At 41.8% G+C, this 18,330-nt stretch overlaps 1 protein-coding gene, 1 long non-coding RNA gene and 1 pseudogene across 3 annotated transcripts in view; 2 read left to right on the top strand and 1 right to left on the bottom strand.

Annotated features, from left to right (window-relative positions):
• LOC146978930 (lactose-binding lectin l-2 pseudogene) overlaps positions 1-18,330 on the bottom strand; it is a 451,990-nt pseudogene that overhangs the window by 359,464 nt on the left and 74,196 nt on the right. The gene's annotated exons all lie outside the window — the stretch shown is intronic.
• Positions 1,596-2,475, top strand: LOC146978934 (uncharacterized). Its single transcript, XR_015037142.1, has 3 exons — positions 1,596-1,657; positions 1,962-2,129; positions 2,239-2,475. It is a non-coding gene; the product is annotated as an uncharacterized LOC146978934 (long non-coding RNA).
• Positions 4,654-18,206, top strand: parp10 (poly(ADP-ribose) polymerase family member 10). Its single transcript, XM_085792001.1, has 11 exons — positions 4,654-4,751; positions 9,086-9,261; positions 9,399-9,635; positions 9,742-9,972; positions 10,673-11,679; positions 11,805-12,017; positions 14,769-14,886; positions 14,965-15,960; positions 17,166-17,299; positions 17,381-17,555; positions 17,649-18,206. Exons 2-11 carry the CDS (start codon positions 9,087-9,089, stop codon positions 17,945-17,947), a joined length of 3,585 nt encoding a protein of 1,194 aa, XP_085648127.1. The 5' UTR covers positions 4,654-4,751; position 9,086; the 3' UTR covers positions 17,948-18,206.

Genomic DNA, 18,330 nt, shown 5'->3' with positions numbered 1-18,330 from the left:
CTGGTTTTGATTTATTTTTAGCCAATAAGGTCTCATTAAGTCTGGGTGTGTTTATGACACACTAATTATAGTACACAAGTTAACATGGAATGGAATTGATCATTATACGGTGCAAGTTTTTAATACACTGTTGTATGTTACAGTTTATAATGCATGGGAGAGTTTATTGGACATGCAGCATAACCCAGCTGTTATATGCATAACAAAATCTATTCAAATGACTATATGCTCAGTGCTGCATACTGATCAGCCACATAAGGTGAGAGCACTTACACAACGAGATATAGCCTGCTATGTTATAGTATATAAAATTGCCACCATGACACTCAGTGGTTGGATACATAACAGAACCATGCTGTCTTATCTCTTAGCTTTTATTCTGTATAGCTGCTGCTGCTTCTATTTAGATTTTACGAGCGTCATCATATGGTGTTGACATGTGTTTATATTATGATCATGTACGACACATATTGACCCTCACACCACAATGTAAATACAGTTACTATTACAAGAAAAAGTCTTGTGTTAAGACTAATGCTCACTGGTGAGACAGAACAACATAACATAAAGCAAGTGCTCATTGTGCACAGACGCCCCTCTCCATTGGTATAATGACTGTATGACTAAGGCTTTGTAGCCATCAAGCCAGTGTTGTTGAGCTGGATTATAAAGGCTACTGTAGTTTAATCAGTGTTAATCAGGTTGCTTAAAGTAGCATGAAATGAAAATAAAAGTAAAGCACAAATACAACAAAACGAGGCATGGGAACTTATTGTGTAATGCGCTTGGTGTGCTTAGCACAATGTCTAATTAAATTAAAATAAAGAAATAAATAATGAATACTGTGCTGAAAGTGAAAATGCTCTCTGAATAGGGCCTATTTGTATCAGTGGTGGTAACTTTTACTTGAAAACTTTATTGTTACTGGAGTCATATCAACAAAACAAAGTAGTGAGTACAATAAAATAAAATAAAAATATTTTTTTTATCATTACACTGTGGGACACATTTCCACTGATTTTTGTCAGGGAAATCCACACCAAGCAGTGCATGATAGAGCAGCTTCTCCAGCTGCAGTGATGTGCATGCAGATGCACTGGTAATTATGATCCAAACATAAAGGCCCAATATACATTTTTCTGAAGTGGCTGTTTTGCATCATGAGTAGACAACTAGATGCACTCAGAGTGCAGACCTCATCAAATAAGACTCAGCAGCATACACCGACCTAAAAAAATACAAACAAAAAAACAACAACAAAATTTTGAATTTTTGCTACATGATCCAAAATCTGACACTGTAAACTCGATCCTGGTCCACGTGCCATCCGACATCTGCTGCAGGTCGGTTCAGTTCGTTTTCCATGAATCTTTCTGACAAACAAACGGTCCGCCATAGGCCTCCAGACAGACATGACAGGTAACTCACCGGCTCAGGTAGAGGACTACGAACTACAGTGACCGTGATGACTCGCCACGCTCACCAAAAGAAAAAAAAAAAAAGGCCATCCTGCGCAGGTGATGCTGACGACGCCAACCGCCGTTCAACAAGCAGCACAACAAGTGTCAGAGGCACTTGACGGTTGTAATCTGACTCGGACTGTTAACACCGTGCAGACGGGTTGACTTCAGGAACATCTTCGTCTTAGCACCTATAGGTGAGTATCACAGCTCTGAAAACATCCGCATATCGTGGTGGTGTGTCCTGTCCAGATATAGGCTACATTTGACGGACAAACAAAAACTTCAGTGTTTTTAAAGCCAGTGTAGGAGGCGTTGTTAGTTTCACTTTCAAATAAGAAATAAGAGATACGTCACTGAACTTCAGAAAAACTACGCAGTAAAAACACAGCAAAGAGGGCAACAGTTTTTCTTTCTTTCTTTTTGTTATTTTTATAGTAGCCTAATTCATATTTTATTCAGAAAGTATTCAGATCACTTCACTGCTTTCACATTTGCCAGTGGGAAGCCCAGAGAACAGGACAGTGGAGGTGCTGGCAACACTTCAGGATGTTGATGAAGAACTGCTGTACCTGTACTTTGAGAGTAAGTGCAGCTCTGGAGGCGGCCCACTTGTCTCTGTGGAGAAGAAGGGTGACCATGCTATTTTGGGGTTCGAAGATGCAGAAGGTAAGTTATGATTAGGCTATATGTATTTTAGATTTCTTTAACCTTTTTTTTCTTCTTTGTTTTTTTTAAACTGTGTGCAAATGTAGCTATGTTCCTGTTCTCTTGACAGCTGCAGCCTGAGTGCTATCTGAAGGGCACCACTCTGTGCAGCATGTCCAAGTGAATGTGTGGTGATCCAGCCCACCACCCACACTGAGATGGACGTGGCAGATGTCATCCTGTAGGGCAGAGATCTCCTCCTCATTCACCTCAGCCAACCTTTGTCAAAAGGTCTTCTAAATGCATATACAGTATATCTTCTTCTTTGAAAAAACAAACAAAACAAAACAAAAAAACAACCTTCTGCCAAATTATTTCAAAACATTGGAAGACATCAAATGTCCCACAGGTGAAGGAATGGGCCAGTGCAAATGCTGAAATGTGAAAATATGCTTAACAGACTAAATGAGACTGGGAGGGGGCTGTCTCCTTGGGACAGGTTCTGGGATCACATAAAGGTGGAGAGTTTACCTAAATGAGATGATTAACACTTTGCCTTTTCTACAGTGGGATCCTGAAACATGATCATTCATTTATCATTATGATTAGCCTATATTCATTTAATTCCATCTTTATCTGTTACCTTGTTTATGTTCCCTGCAATCTGCATCTATGCAACATGTATCTTTAAGCAATATATAGCCTATTTACCATGTACCAATAAAGACTGTGAAAAACAATAAAAAAAAAAACTCATCCTTGCTGTAGGCTATATGCAGAGCTTCTATGGAACAGAACCATTGTCTGCTGATCTAAACAGTGTAGAGACTGTGAAGCAACTTGACAGGTAATTTAATATTATTTGAATGAGCTTCCCAACAAAACAAACCATTACTGTAAATATCACTTCATTATAATTTTCCACCATGACTATGACCAAACAAAACTGAGTTTATAAAACTCAGTTATCTCGATATGTTTTCATCACTCTGATTCTGAATCTCATTAGTTGTGTCCTCCTTGTCTGGTATCACCTGTAAACTACAAAGAGACACTTAAATTAAGCCTCATGCACAGACGTCCCGCAAGGTGACATTGTTGTAGATGTTTACAGTAAAAGACTGAGGCATTAATAAAGAAAACGTCCAGCCAGCAAGCCAGTGTTGTTCATTCAGCTGCACTACAGTATAGTTTAATCAATGTTAATCAAGTTACTTAAAGTAGCATGAAATGAAAATAAAGGTAAGCACAAATACAACAAAACTTAGGGCTGGATGTGCTCAGCACAATGAATAAATAAAATGAAAATCAAGAAATAAATAATAAATAGCCATGAAATGGTACGGGGCTCTGACCTTTCCAACAAAATAATGTGCTCTGTAGATGAGCCGAGTAGTTGTAGCCTACTTCAGAATCAGTACAGTTGGGAGGTCGGCTCATTATATTTCACTGCTTTTAATTTTCCTCTTGGACACTACAATTCAGAAGCACATTGTGCCTTTTACTCCACTTTTACTTTATCATTTTAGCTGCTATCATATCAATAAAATAATTATACAGTCAAAAAAATAGAATATGATGCATAATTACATTTCAGGATACATTTCCATTGAGCAGCAGTGCATGATAAAAAAAAGAGCTCCAGCTTCTCCAGATGCAGTGATGTGCATGCTGATGCGCTGGTAATTATGATCCAAACATATAAAATTTCCTCTTTTTTTTCTGAAGAAGCTGTAATGAGTAGCTACCTGTGTGTGAATTTATGCTACATGATCCAAAATCTGACACTAAAAGCTCCTAACTGCTCCACATGCCATCCATATCACATTAGGTGCAAATCGCTTCAGTTTGTTTTCCATTAGTGATGACAATAACTCCTCCCCTCAGGTATAGCCTACTGAAAGGACTACAAACTATTTTATAAATGTTTATTTTGTAGCCTACTCCTTTTTGGAAGGATGTAGAGAAATGTTTAATTAACAGAACTAACACCTAAGTATAATTTTGAAGACAAAGACATGTTTTTGTTTTTCTCTCTCAAAATAATTAACACAATATTGTTAACCTGTTTTAAAGCCAATTGTCCAAAACAACCCCATTATTTTATGTTGTTTTTAATTGAACCGAAACTTAATCTTGAGCCTCTGAAATACCTATAGGCTATTGATGATAATAACAAGACATTTTTATCCTGTCAATTTTATTCAGAATACCTCTAAGTTTTTCTGTCACTTTATTCCTATTTTGATTTATCCAATTCTATTCTGATTATTTTTTCATTATCCATTAGCTTACTGATGTTATTTTGTTTGTTACTATTCTTTTTTGTCTCTTGTTTTATGTTTATTTCATTTGTGTGTTGCGATTTGGAAATGTCTGATTGTTTGTATGTATTATATAAGCAATACCTACTGTTGTACTTTCTTTATTGTTGAACATACATAAAGATTAAAAAAAGAAGAAAGTACTAAACTACAGTGACCGTGATGACTCGCTCCAAAGAGGCCGTTCCCCTTTAACACGTGCAGGTGATGCTGATGACGCCACCCGCCGTTCAACAAGCAGCACAACAAGGAAGTGCCAGAGAGTTGAAGCCGTGCAGACGGGGTGAATTCAGGAGCAAATGTCTTCGTCTTAGCACAGGTGAGTACAGCTCTGAACACGTCGACATGTGTCGGACATGTTTATCCTGTCGAAATATAGCTACACATTGTCGGACAAACTACTTTAGCGTCAGTGTCTAACGTAAACATGGCAACTGTGCGTTACTGGTTTCACTTTCAAGTTGGCAGAAACGACAGAGCAGATACGAGCACGAACTTCAGAACAACTACGCAGTAAAAACTCAACAATGGCTGCGTTTATGACGTTTTAGGGAAATGTTTTTTTGTTTTTGTTTTTTATCGCAAACTTAATATCACACACCACCGCCATGTTTGGGTCCTGACATACTGTCGGTGTGATAAAGGCCAAGCTTCCTGTAAGGTGGCTACAGGCAGTGTTGTGTAGGCCACACTCACTGCCGTGACAGACTGCTGTACAAAGTCCATTAACGCAGGGAGGAATCCTCATGTTAGCTTCTTAATCACAATCCACACAGCGAAGTTGTTGTTTTTCTTTACATTTACCTGGAGAAACACACTTATTTTATTCAGCAAGTGTTCAGACCCCTTCACTGCTTTCATATTTTGTTGTGTTGCAGTCTTGCAAATTCCAAAGTAGTTGTGAATGTAGCTCTCGATTCTCTCCATCGTCTTCGTGATCAGGGCCGGCCCTAAGATTGTAGTGGCCATAAACCAGAATTTGTTTGTGGTCCCCACAACACTTTAAGTGCACCACACCAACTCACACACACTGCTTACAACTGAATTAACAGACACAAACACATGTGTTAAAGAGGATTATTCCTGTGGCTATCCTACATTTTTACATTAATTAAATAGCTCCGGAGTAATTGTGATAGTTAACGACTTGTGAGAATGGAGGCTCTCTGCCTTCCACCTTGTGTCTCATGGCTGAAAAAGCACCTTGCAAACCTTGCAACATCTGTGTAGTAGGCTAGCTACTTGGCCACCGCTCCGGTGTCCCAGCTCTCGTCTCTGCACACACTCCGTAACCTGCAATCTTTTGTTTAACATTTCCATATTTCGCACATTCTGTGACATAAACTGTAAACTGTTTTCTTGTCTGTAACAACATCTATTGCACGTCTGCCCGTCCTGGGTGAGGGATCCCTCCTCTGTTGCTCACCCTGAGGTGTCTCGATTTTTCCCTGTTAAAAGGGTTTTCTATGGAGTTTTTCCTCAGTGGATGTGAGGGTCTAAGGACAGAGGATGTTGTGATGATGCCATGTAAAGCCCTTTGAGACAAACTGTTTGTAAAAACGGGCTATACAAATAAAATTGCCTTGCCTTGTTTATGACAGTTAAGACTACACAAAAATACACGTAACATCGTAATGTTTTGCTCCATGGATGCATTTTTCGCTGGCCGTATGCATAGTTTGTAGTCTCTATAAATGAGTTGAATAGGACCCTGGTTTATGATCATACCCCCCCCCCACCAGCAGTTCTGGCCATAACACATCAAGTGTTAATGTGTAGGGGAGGAAATATCTAGAGACATTACAATATCTCCCCCAATACATGTCAATAAAGTAAAGTAAATACTCTTTTAATCTGACTCTATTAAAAATAACTATTAATTAACTAATTAAAAATAACTTTACTCTTAAATATTGGTGGAATTAAAAGTTAATCAATCATTTAAAATGTAAACACTGAATAGCGGCCAGTGAAACTTACCATATAACTAAGATCTTTTAAACTAACTTATATAGACTTAGGCCCAATTCCAATCCGCCCCCTAAAGACTCAAGCCCTGAACCCTCACTGACTTCAGTGACGTCAGCTCTAAGTGACAGAGTGTGAGAGTCTGTGAGGGTCCAGATGCTGTAAACATGAATGGAACAGCACTTACCCACTCTCACGACACGTTACCTTGACAACAAAATGTTGTTGACTCTGGTCTTGGGCCGATAATTTACCGTACTTTCAATACGCACAAGGTGTGTGAGGGAGGCGGACTCAAAACAAAATGTTCCTGGATCAGATCTGATCAAATCATCATCAATAATCACAAACTGCACGTTAATACTGACGGTAAACTTATTCCTTTTTCTTTCTTTTTTGTTGTTGCTCCTGTCCATTAACAATAAAGAGACAGGCGGAGCTCTCTCTGTCTACGTGTGTTAATTTACTTTTTTTTTCTTTTTTTTTACACCCACATTCCGACGGCATCCCATGTGTTTGACTTCACAACGCTATTTGAATTTGAATTTATTAAAGGATAGCCCCTTGAGATGTAGCATCTCATTTTCAAGGGGGTCCCTGCTATGAACTGTGGGCAATTTGCTTACCCAAAGTCAGCATCAGTGCTGACTTACAGTAAGGGGGCAGTAAGGGCTCATTCACTGACTCACTGACTTGATGATCTGACAACGGAACAGCCCTCACACACTCACGGACTTCCCGTGAACGCGCCTGTAAATCAATGAGTCCGTGAGGGGTCGGATTGGAATTGGGCCGTTAACTATTCAGTGACCTTCTTAAAGGGATAGTTCACCCTAGAATGATATTTCGCTCATTATCTACTCACCCTCATGTTGACTAAGGGCTGGAAGAAGTTTCAGAGTCCTCCGTCCCTTCTCTGAGTTACAGGGGGTCTTGGCGTAGCAGTGCATGTCCATATAACGGTTGCAAAGGGACACCAGAGCTCTTCGTAAAAAAACACACACAAAAAAACATCCAAATACCTCCATGATGCTCGTATGTGATGTCCGTCTTGTGCTGAAGCCCCAAATTGCGTAATTGTCCCGAAAAAAATTAAATAAGTCCACATTCCAAGCATGTTTGTAGCGGAAGCTTCTCGAAGCTCCTCTTCCTGGTCCGTCCAAATCTCGCGTGATTCGCAGTAACCGCACTGACGCCGGCGCAAATCACGTGAGATTTGGACGGACCAGGAAGAGGAGCTTCGAGAAGCTTCCGCTACAAACAAGCTTAAAATATAGACTTATTTAATTTTTTTCGGGACAATTACGCAATTTGGGGCTTCAGCACAAGACGGACATTACATACGAGCATCATGGAGGTATTTGGATGTTTTTTTGTGTGTGTCTTTTTACGAAGAGCTCCGGTGTCCCTTTGCAACCGTTATATGGACATGCACTGCTACGCCAAGACCCCCTGTAACTCAGAGAAGGGACGGAGGACTCTGAGAATTCTTCCAGCCCTTAGTCAACATGAGGGTGAGTAGATAATGAGCGAAATATCATTCTAGGGTGAACTATCCCTTTAACATAGAAGAACAGCCCAGACACCTAGGTTGAGATATTCAGAGGTCATAAAATATAACTCAATGGTTAAAGGACATGATACTCAATCTTTTCTGTTCAACTCAGAGGTTAAGGGTATGAATGTTACCAAATGAAACTTACCATATAACTAAAGACCAAATAAATATCCAATAACGGATTCTTAACTATTTAGAACAAAGTCTCAATAAAGCAATATTAGAAATGAAGGGTTAACATTCCAGTTTATTGTGATGTACAAAATGAACAAACTATAGCAAATAGTAACAATACTTAAGAAACAGATGTTGCAACACACTCGATGTGTGGGAGCTCTGGTAAGCAGATCAACTCAAAGTGAGGTTCTTGCTCTTTCCCTTAAGTATCCAACCAGAACAGAGACACTTCTAATTCACATAACAATTGGGACTTTGCATGGAGATACCATTCGCATCTGGATATGACAATGAATCACCTTTGTACTTCTCGCACTGACACACTTCAGAGTGATTAGAGACAGTCATCAAATGGTAAAACTCTAACAAAGGTAATTGATTAAATCACTAATAACCAAAGGGTGTACACAAAGTGGTTACATCCAGTCTGGGGTAAAACTTTCATTGTTTCAGAGACAACATTTCAGGGTGGGGGTCTGACTGTCTTACAAATGCTAGCAGCTGGACCTGTTTGTGATGTTTCCACACTTTCATTGGAGTCTCAGTTGGACACAATTAGTTTTTTCTGATTAATCAATAGCTACAGGTCATCCAAAAACTACAAATAATACCACATTAATTTCCCAAAGACAGCTTTGACTCTCTCTGGGTTTCAAAACCGTGAAATGCTCGATATACAGTCATGACAAGAATTCCAAGTTTCAAAAGGTTTGCTCTCACATGCACAGTAAAAAAAAACATGTTAAAATCAGAAAAAGGATACTTTTACTTTGTCAATCTCCCTGTACACAAAACAAGTGCATCTTCACGTTTGCAAATATTTGAGAAAGTAGCGTCTTTGATAAAAAGCCATGCTACAGGTTGCACATTTAGCTGGGTAGGTGTAAACATGGACTTGGGGACATGTTCAGCTGACTAAGACCCTCCTGTATGTCTCTGTATTTAATCAGGATGCCAGTCGAAAGCCCAGAGGACAAGACAGTGGAGGTGCTGGCAACACTTCAGGATGTTGATGAAGAACTGCTGTACCTGTACTTTGAGAACAAGCGCCGCTCTGGAGGCGGCCCACTTGTCTCCGTGGAGAAGAAGGGTGACCGTGCCATTTTGGTGTTCGAAGATGCAGAAGGCAAGTTGTGATCATATCTAAAAGAAATTTGTGTAACTGTGGCGTGAGCTGCCTTGAATTTTTGTCATGCTCTGGATATTTTTTTTAATCTGCCATTGGTTACTGTGTGATAATCTCTGTGCCCATTGTCTTGACAGCTGCAGCCCGAGTGCTATCTAGAGCGCACCACGTCGTGCACAATGTGGAGCTGAGTGTCAGAAAGCCTGCCACGAAGGACCCATGCCGGCTGTTGCTGCGGGGGGTCAAGCCCACCACCCACGACGAGATGATAGAGCTCTACGTGGAGAACATGATGGACGTGAGCGACTACACCCTGTATCCCTCGCCGGGGAGAGATCTCATCCTCATTCACCTCAGCCAACCTTTGTCAAAAGGTCTTCTAAATGCACATATTTTCTTCTTCCTCAAAAACATACTGATCTTCCCAAAGGTGTCATTTGCTTCCATGGTGCTCATTAATATGTATGTTTTGCCTCACAGATTTTCAAAAACTCAGTTCCAAGATCTCTCAGAGGAAACTGGACGGGGTCAACGTGACACTTGAGCAGCTTGAGCAAACAGACTCTGTTTTAGTAGAGAACCTGCACCCTGGCACCACTCCAGACATGATCACTCTTTACTTTGAGAGCAAGCGAGGTGGGGATCAGAGGGTGAAGGACGTCGTCATGCTGTCAGAGGGAACGGCCAAGGTGTCCTTTGTCAGCTATGAATGTAAGTTTTGCACTGCACAGCCTCTAAAATGCTTTTTTTTGTTTGTTTTTTTCTTCTCTTTATTGATTTTTCTCATTTTGAACATAAAACACAACAATAATACAGACATACACATGTACACATATAAAGGCCATTAAAGTTATAATAACTTATGTATCTCAAATCAAAAAATAAACAGAAACAGATGAATGGTTTAATTAATTATTTTTAAAAAGATTAAACATTAATTAATTATTAATTATTAAACATACACTCACAAAGAAAAAATAAATAAAACAAACCTAAACAAAGAAAGAAGAAAAAAAGTCTTCTATTGGGGTTTAAGAGCTCTTCTAAAACTTGCCATCAGACGTATGTGTTGCGGTTAAAGTAATCAATAAACGGCTGCCAGATTCTATAGAACTTTCTTTCTTGATTTTTCAGTAAAAATCTGATTTTCTTCAGTTCTAAATATCTCATAACATCTGTCATAAGATTTGATTAAGTTGGGGCTGCCTTTTGTTTCCAATTAATCAATATCATTCTTCATAGTAGGCTGACAAACAAAACCTTACTATGTTTCATGTTGCTTTTCGTCATACTTTAGTCAATAATTGCTAGAACTGCCACCAATGGATCTACGGTAATAGGTCTATGTAAAATATTTGATAGATAAAATGCTTTTTTTTAATAAACAAGAGGTCTGTACTTCTTCTAACAGCTTTGGGCCCTGTCCTGGATCAGCAACACAAACTGGATGATGCTGATCTGGAAGTGAAGCCATACTTTGACTTTCTTCAACCCAAAGAAAGTGTGACTTCACAAAACTCTGCAAATGGAAACCAAGACATGACTGAAATAAACTCAAACTACATGAACGATATTCAGATGCAGACCAGTCCTCCCATAGTAGCAACTGTCAGCAGCCCGTCCTCCTCTCAGCCCATCCCAGAACCTCTCGCTGCCAGTGCGGTGGAAGAGGAGGCTGTAATCATGGAGGATACAGAAACACTGACGGGCCATGTTCCCATCGCTGACCCAGTAAAATTAGCTTTGTTTCAACGTAGTCCCCTTCAAGTGAAATTTGCAAAGACTGACCCAGATTTCAGCATCCAAGTCAAGAAAGACGGCGTGTACGTCGTTGGAACTGGCAGACAAAAGTTGGAGCAGATACAACGCACCATCTCAGACTTTTTCAGCAGCATGTCTGAAACTCAGTTCACTCTGGAGCCAGAAAAGGCCCGGTTCCTTGCGAGAGAAGACGTAAAAGAGCGGCTACAACAAACCATGAATCAACCTGGGTCACCCACTCTGTACTCTGTATCAGATACTAAAGTGGTGGTGACGTCGCTGTCGCAGAACTCGGCTCAGCAGGCGTCTAGCTTTGTGCAATCTCAACTGTGTCACTTCAGCATGAAACTGGACATGGAGTATGAGTGCATGTTATATTGCAGAGAGTGGTCAGAGTTCCTGCAGACTCTGGCTTTCACCTCTGTAAAGGCGTCGGAACGAGGGGGGAATATTGATGTGTTCACTCTGAAAGGCATGGAGGGCGAGAAGCAGACTGCAATCATGCAGTTTCTTACTACGCCTATTGAAAGGGAGACGGTCATCTCTATGGAGCCAGGCATGCTGAAATACATCCAGATCCACTGTCATCAGCTATTGGCCGACATGGACCAAGTGTCGATTTTTCCGCTAGAGGCGGAGGATCTCTGTGGGTTGAAGGTGTGTAGTGCATCAGTATCACATACAGAAGAATATATTATTGAACTGTAGTGGTCTGTCTTGTTTATTTCTGTCACTGTTTCAAAATGTTCTTTGTCTCACATCTGTGTATATTTACCCGGTAGATCCACGGTCATGTCATCGCCTGCCAAATGGCAGAGGAGGTGTTGCAAGGCGTCGTCTCCTCCATCTGCACCAGAACCGTCACGACCAACGCTCCAGGAGTGTGCCGCTTTTTAAGTGAGCCGGAGTGCAAGAGCATCCTCAATGAGATGGAAGCAAAGTTTCAAGTGTACATCAGCCCAAGGCAAGCACCCTGGCAACCGCTGCCTCACCAGGTAATGACACCATGGAACAAAAGCAAGACTTTTGTTATCTCATGTGCCTTTTGGGACTACCATATGCAACTTTATTCTTTCACATTTTGTCCAGTTGTCATTCATTTTGACGAGCCGCCTACCCTGAGAGCGTACACAGACTAGCCTGAGGCCGACATCTTTCAGCATAAACACGACGGAAGTGAAATACTGGTGCCTACTGTTTCTCTGAACAAGTCCTGTCTGCTCAATACTATGTTCTTTTTTTACTCCTTGGTTCATTGTCAGCCTCAGTTCACAGTCACACATAGAAAAAAAAGCATACGTTTGCAATGTATTTTTAATGTCCCTTACAGTCCCTATACAAAAACACACAGCAGCAAACACCCTGTGGACATCAACAAACATTATGACGTGATGGCCAGAGTTCATTTGGCAGACTGTCTAAATCAGCGACATCAAGACGACAATAAAATATTAGCTGCCATTTAAAGGGATAGTTCAACATTTTGGCAAATTGGCCCATTGCCATAATCCCTATAGTCACAGCAGTAGGTTCCTTACCTTTAATTGTCGGTGCAAGCTATTTTTTAGAACGGTGGAGCAGAGCCGCGAGCTGCTCACGGGGTGTTCCCACCAAACGCGATGAACGCGATTGAATCGCGCGTCAAATGAAATCGCGTCGCGCTAGACGCTCCAGTTTTGACGCTGGTTCAATATGCAAAGAACGCCTCGTCGCGGCATCGCGTCGCGCGACGAGCCCGCCCAAACAACAACATTTCTCCCACTATTTCATTCTCTGGCTGAGATAACCACCGTCGCTGCACTGTTCCTGTCCCTGTAGATGGGACAGGAACAGTGGTGTGGGTCTCTGGCTGCAGCAGAGACAGCTACGTGAACTACTGTGTGACTGACCGCCTGTTTAGTACTTTGGGACGGGGCGACCGGCTCGCAGCGCCCGCTGGTTGAAAACAGCAGTGATAACGGGCTTTCACGTCCGAATATCCAAACCGGAAAAGCAACCGTGAAGAGCTGTGGTTTTGCTGCCGCTAATGGGGATCTGAATAATAAACTAATCTAAACCAGAAAACTTCTAATATTGTCAATAGACTCGCTCTGACTAAACTGCCAAGGGAACACCAGTACGTCCGTACGTCAGCACGTCGGTGACGATCTCAAAGCTGATAGGCTGTCGCTGTTCGCCGCAAAAGTTCAATTATTTGAACTCGAGCGATGAAGCGTCATCGCGCCGGGCGACGCGATGGAGGCGATTTTTCGCGGCCAACGCGTCCATCGCGCCGCGCTATCGCGTCCATCGCATCGCCCGGCGCGATGACGCGACTAATCGCGTGTTTGCATTGACTTTACATGTAATCTCGACGCGCGATGAAGCGTCATCGCGTTTGGTGGGAACACCCCGTCAGAGCTATGCTATGGAGGCTAATGGGATTTCTTGGTTTCAAATTCATCAAATACAAGTTGGACAAGTTGTGACCTGCACACTCACCACGCTATGAGATATCAATGGAACGTTACAAGCAGTCTCTGCATTTGCTTCGGTAAATTTGCAGGTAAATTCATGCAAAACCACTGATACGCGTTCCTGTCGGGTCAGTTTTTCAGCTTGTCTCTGCATTTGCCTCGAAAACAGCTCCGTCTCATAATGTTCTGTTGTTATCTCATAGTGTGGTGAATGTGCAGGTCACAACTTGTCCATGAGAGTGTTTTAGAGTTGTTGGATTGTGTATTTGATGAGTTTGATGAAGGAAACCAAGAAATCCCATTAGCCTCCGTAGCGTACTGTAGCTCTGAGCAGCTCACGGTTCTGCTCCGCCGTTCTAAAACTAGCTTGACAACAAATCTACTCCTAAAACTATAGGAATTATGGTAATGGGCCAATTTACCAAAATGTTGAACTATCAACCACTTAACAAAGCAGTGGGAACAAAAGAGAACCTTTCTTTTCACGTCATGATGGGAGCCCTAAACAGACAATCTGAGGGTAGCCGGTCAAACTCCATCCAAAGAGGGTCCAGAGAGGGAGTAGCCTTTTGCCCACTTTACAAATGTCTGTAGGCTCGGCTTGACTCTACACTCAAGTCTTACAAGCCAGTTTTACAGTGTCAGATTTTCATACCAGCCAAAGACATAAAGATTCAGTTATTCAACATGTGAGGACATACCTACACGGACTTCTGAAACACTTCCCTCTCTGTGAAAACAAATTCTTGTTGGAAAATGACCTTTTCTGATCCGTTGTTGTTTATTGTAATTATTAAACTCCAGGGACCCCTGCAGTCAAAAATACCTCACACTGAATCACTTGAATTATATTCTAACTGAATAAAATGAATAAACAACAGCCTGCAGTTGGTGATGATGAAATATCACCGGTGCTGACGTTTTGTGCGGTGGGCTCTCGAAGTACACAAACTTACACACTGAACAAAACAAGGTCACTCGGCCGTTTGAAAGACTTTTGAAGAAATAGCTTCTGTGCAATCTATTCCTTTGTTGAAGCACAGGAAGGAAGGAAATTACAGGAAGGTAGAAAGTCCTACAGCTTGTATTCTCAATTAGCATGTAGTGGCCTCACTTTTACAAAGTCATTGATGTGACCTCTTTTTAATATGCAGGAGCTATTCATTACACTTCTAGTCAGCATGATGTTAGGTCAGAACTTGTCACTCAACATAAAAATGTGAAATGATTCTGGTTTCCCTGTAGGAGATGCATTGCAGTGATTTTTTTTAATTATTTTTTTTATTTCAGGATGTTTTTGAAACTGCATGGAGGATGATGTCCCACAGAAACTTTCAGAAAGTGGCTACAGATGATGCTGCAAATTCCGGTTCAGTGCAAACTGATGGTAATGCAGGTTCTGATAAAGGTAATTTCTCGCTCTCTTTATTGATTTCTCATATTCCTGTGCTGTGCAGTTTCAAAGAGTCTGCCCGCTTCTTTCTAGGCCTATTAGAGGAGGCAAAGAAAATCGTCTCAGCCATGGATGAAAAGCCTGAGGAGGGTGTTTCCAGCTCAGAACAACTGAACGATGACTTAGACGGCATGGACCTGTACTCGGGAGACGAACCGGCCAGCCTGACAGACCAGAGCCCTGATGTGATAGTTCTAGATGCTTCCCAGCCCTCAGCTGAGGGGAACGCTGCGAGCGCGTCGGCCGTGGGCCTTTCTGGCAGTCTGGAGGAAGAAGCCCAGCTGTCTTTAGCCATCCAGTACTCAATGGAGTCGAGCCACTGGTCCCTGGAGGAGGAGGAGAAACAACTTGAACAGGCACTGGAGCTGTCGAGGAAAATGAACCAAACCGAAGCCTCTTCTTCTAGTGACACACACAGGAGCCCCCCAGTGGGCCACGAGGACCCCAACGTTTCCTTACGAGACACAATCAAGGCAACCAGCACCCTCCAGTTAGACGTGTTTGCAGGTTACAGCTGTGATCTGATTCGGGTGGACATAGCCTTTGGGAAGAAGGTCTCCCAGAGACAAGTGGAAGAGAAGGTGGAGCACAGGAGTGTGAGGCACATGACCGAGTACCACAAGAAGTGTTTGGAGATGATCATGAGGAAGCACGCGGTCGACGTCCAGGTTCAGGGCACCATAATCACCGTGTCCGGATTCAAGGACTTTGTGCCCGGCGGGGTGTGGGATGTCAAGCTGCTGATGGAGACGTTCGCTAATATCGTCCCCGCCAAGGAAATACTGAGGACTGTCCAGTGGGTGCAGCACGATCCAGCCTCCTCAGACACGACTCCTTACTCACCTGACGCTATACTTTTCATTGAGAATGCCTGGAGGATGAAGCGGCAGAAGGTGGATATGTTGCTAGACAACCAGCCCCACGTGATCAGCTTTGAAAAGATGCAAGAAGAAAACACAGCCACGGGGAAATGTGTGAAAATCTCCAGGAAGATGCTCAATTTAGGGGATTTGAACCAGGACATACCAGGTAGATGAAGCTCAAGTATGAATGACAAAGAACATAACTGAAAGGAGCATTTTAAGCCACAACTGATTCAATTGTGTTATTACTGACCATTATATTGTGTATATATTACATATATGCCATATTATATACATTTGCGTCATTCAATGTATTTACTAGGCATGGGTTTAAAGCAGAACTAAGCGATCCGGTTGTTTTGGCTAACTTCCTGTCAGCCGATGGAGTTAGCAGTCCCCGCCCTCGTCCCTACGTCACCACATTCACGCGCATCCCTTGGCTGCACACACAGAGAGGACCGCCCCTTTATGCCGTTCTCTCTCCTCATTGGATAAAGGTTGTAGGATACAAGGAAAGTTTTCTCCTCGGCTTACAGCAGAGCAGAGTGACTGACAGACCCGTGTTTCAGACCAAACACTCTATATAAGTGATTGCTGTCGGAAGATAGAACTATTTAAGACTTATATTAACACAAACATTCCGCTTACTTCTGCTTTAATTATTAGTCCACACACTACATTTTGGTGACTACGCTCCTCTCTGCCTTGCATCGTCTCAGGAAATAACCGGGAAGGTTTCAGAAGGTTTGCAGGCTGAAAGCCTATTTTCTAACAGACTTGATGATACCTATCGTCTCCCTACGGCTTACCCCAAGGGAACACCACAGATTCTTGTAAAAGGTTTGAAAGTTCGAGGCTCGATCCAAAAATGCTTTTACACAGCAGAAAGAAGATATTGTTTGATCCAAAACTGTTTAAAGGGATACTTCACCCAAAATTGATAATTCACCAATCATCTGCTCACCGTCATGCCAAGGAAACGTTCGGAGAACTTTCAGAGTCATCAAAACACTTTAGGAGTTCCAGGGGGGGGTCCGGCTGGCAACGGATTTTCATATAATGGCGGTGGATAGAGTTGGTGAATTATCGATTTTGGGTGAAGTATCCCTCTAACACTACGGAAAACCCGAACCATGTAGTTTGATCTGACGCTATCAATATCAATATGTATCAATATGGATGTTCACACTTATCTAAACAGTGTAGCAGCATAGCAGCAAGCAGTATAATCCATTGACATTGACCTGTCTGAAAATCTTTTCCTGCCTCCTGTCAGTTTCAGGGCTCCATATCTGTGTTTGTAAATGATATGACTGAAAAGATGATCGAAAAGCTCAATGAAATGATAAAAAGTAAATTATCTGTTAACAGAGGAGGAGTACTCTCTGCTGTCAAACATGCCCGAAGTAACCAGAATCAATGAGGAGTCTGATGAATTTCAGAACGTGGTGAAGAGTTTCTATGAGACCATCCAGGAATACCACAGCAAGATCCGAATCATTCAGGTGGAAAAATAATAAAAATACATATTTTGCAACACATTGCATGTGTGGTGAGGCTGTAATAACATGGGATTTTTCCCCCAGGTGGAGAAGCTCATGAATCGACTGCTCTACAATCAGTACAAGCTAAAGAAGGCGAGCGTAATGCAACGAGCCACGTATCCGGATATTGAACGCACTCTCTACCATGGCACAAGTGAGTCAAGTGTGAAGGAGATATGCATTCATGGATTCAACAGGAGCTTCTGCGGAAAGAACGGTAAGTTTTAGAATAACACCAACTATTCTGCTTTTAAACTCAGTCTGTCTCACCTTGGTTATCAATCTCTGACATCATGGTTTCTCCACGCAGCCACTGTCTACGGTCAAGGGGTGTACTTTGCCGTCAACTCTGCGCTGTCCGTTCAGGATCAGTATTCACCCCCAAACGCTGACGGATACAAGTTTGTATTTGTGTCAAAGGTTCTAACGGGAGACTACACTAAAGGTTGCCATTCAATGAAGACCGCCCCGCTGAAGGAGACCGGTGAAATTCCCCTCAGATATGATAGCGTGACAGACGACATCACCAAGCCAACAATGTTTGTCACCTTCAATGATACGCAGGCTTTTCCAGAGTATCTCATTACATGCCAGAGAATCTACCGCTGAAGAAAACTGGTGAACCAGATAATGACCATAAAGATGTTGTTTTGATTTTCTGCCTTGGTTTTTTAAAAGTGCATTTGATTTATCAAGGGCTAATGTCTTATAATGTACAGTTGTTTTTTTTTTTTTTTTTCTTTGATCAGGGTTATATTCAACTTGCTTACCTGTACTGAGTTGTTTTACATTTAGTTCCTCAGTTTCATTAAGAGAAACTCAAATCAGCTAAGCACAGTAAGCACATTTTAATTAACTTCAAGCATTCAATACGATGGTCTCTCAAAGGGAAATACTACACTGTTCTCAATTTGCTTTTATGATTTATTTTATTTTATTTGTTTCACATGACCCACACCAATGTCTTTAGGTTACAAGTAATTTAATGCTCA

This window comes from Trachurus japonicus, chromosome 11 (genome assembly GCF_045865225.1).
Source record: "Trachurus japonicus isolate A0001 chromosome 11, Traja_1.0".
In the NCBI taxonomy this organism is placed as follows: Eukaryota; Metazoa; Chordata; class Actinopteri; order Carangiformes; family Carangidae; genus Trachurus; species Trachurus japonicus.
This window is presented reverse-complemented; position numbering and strand designations above follow the sequence as displayed.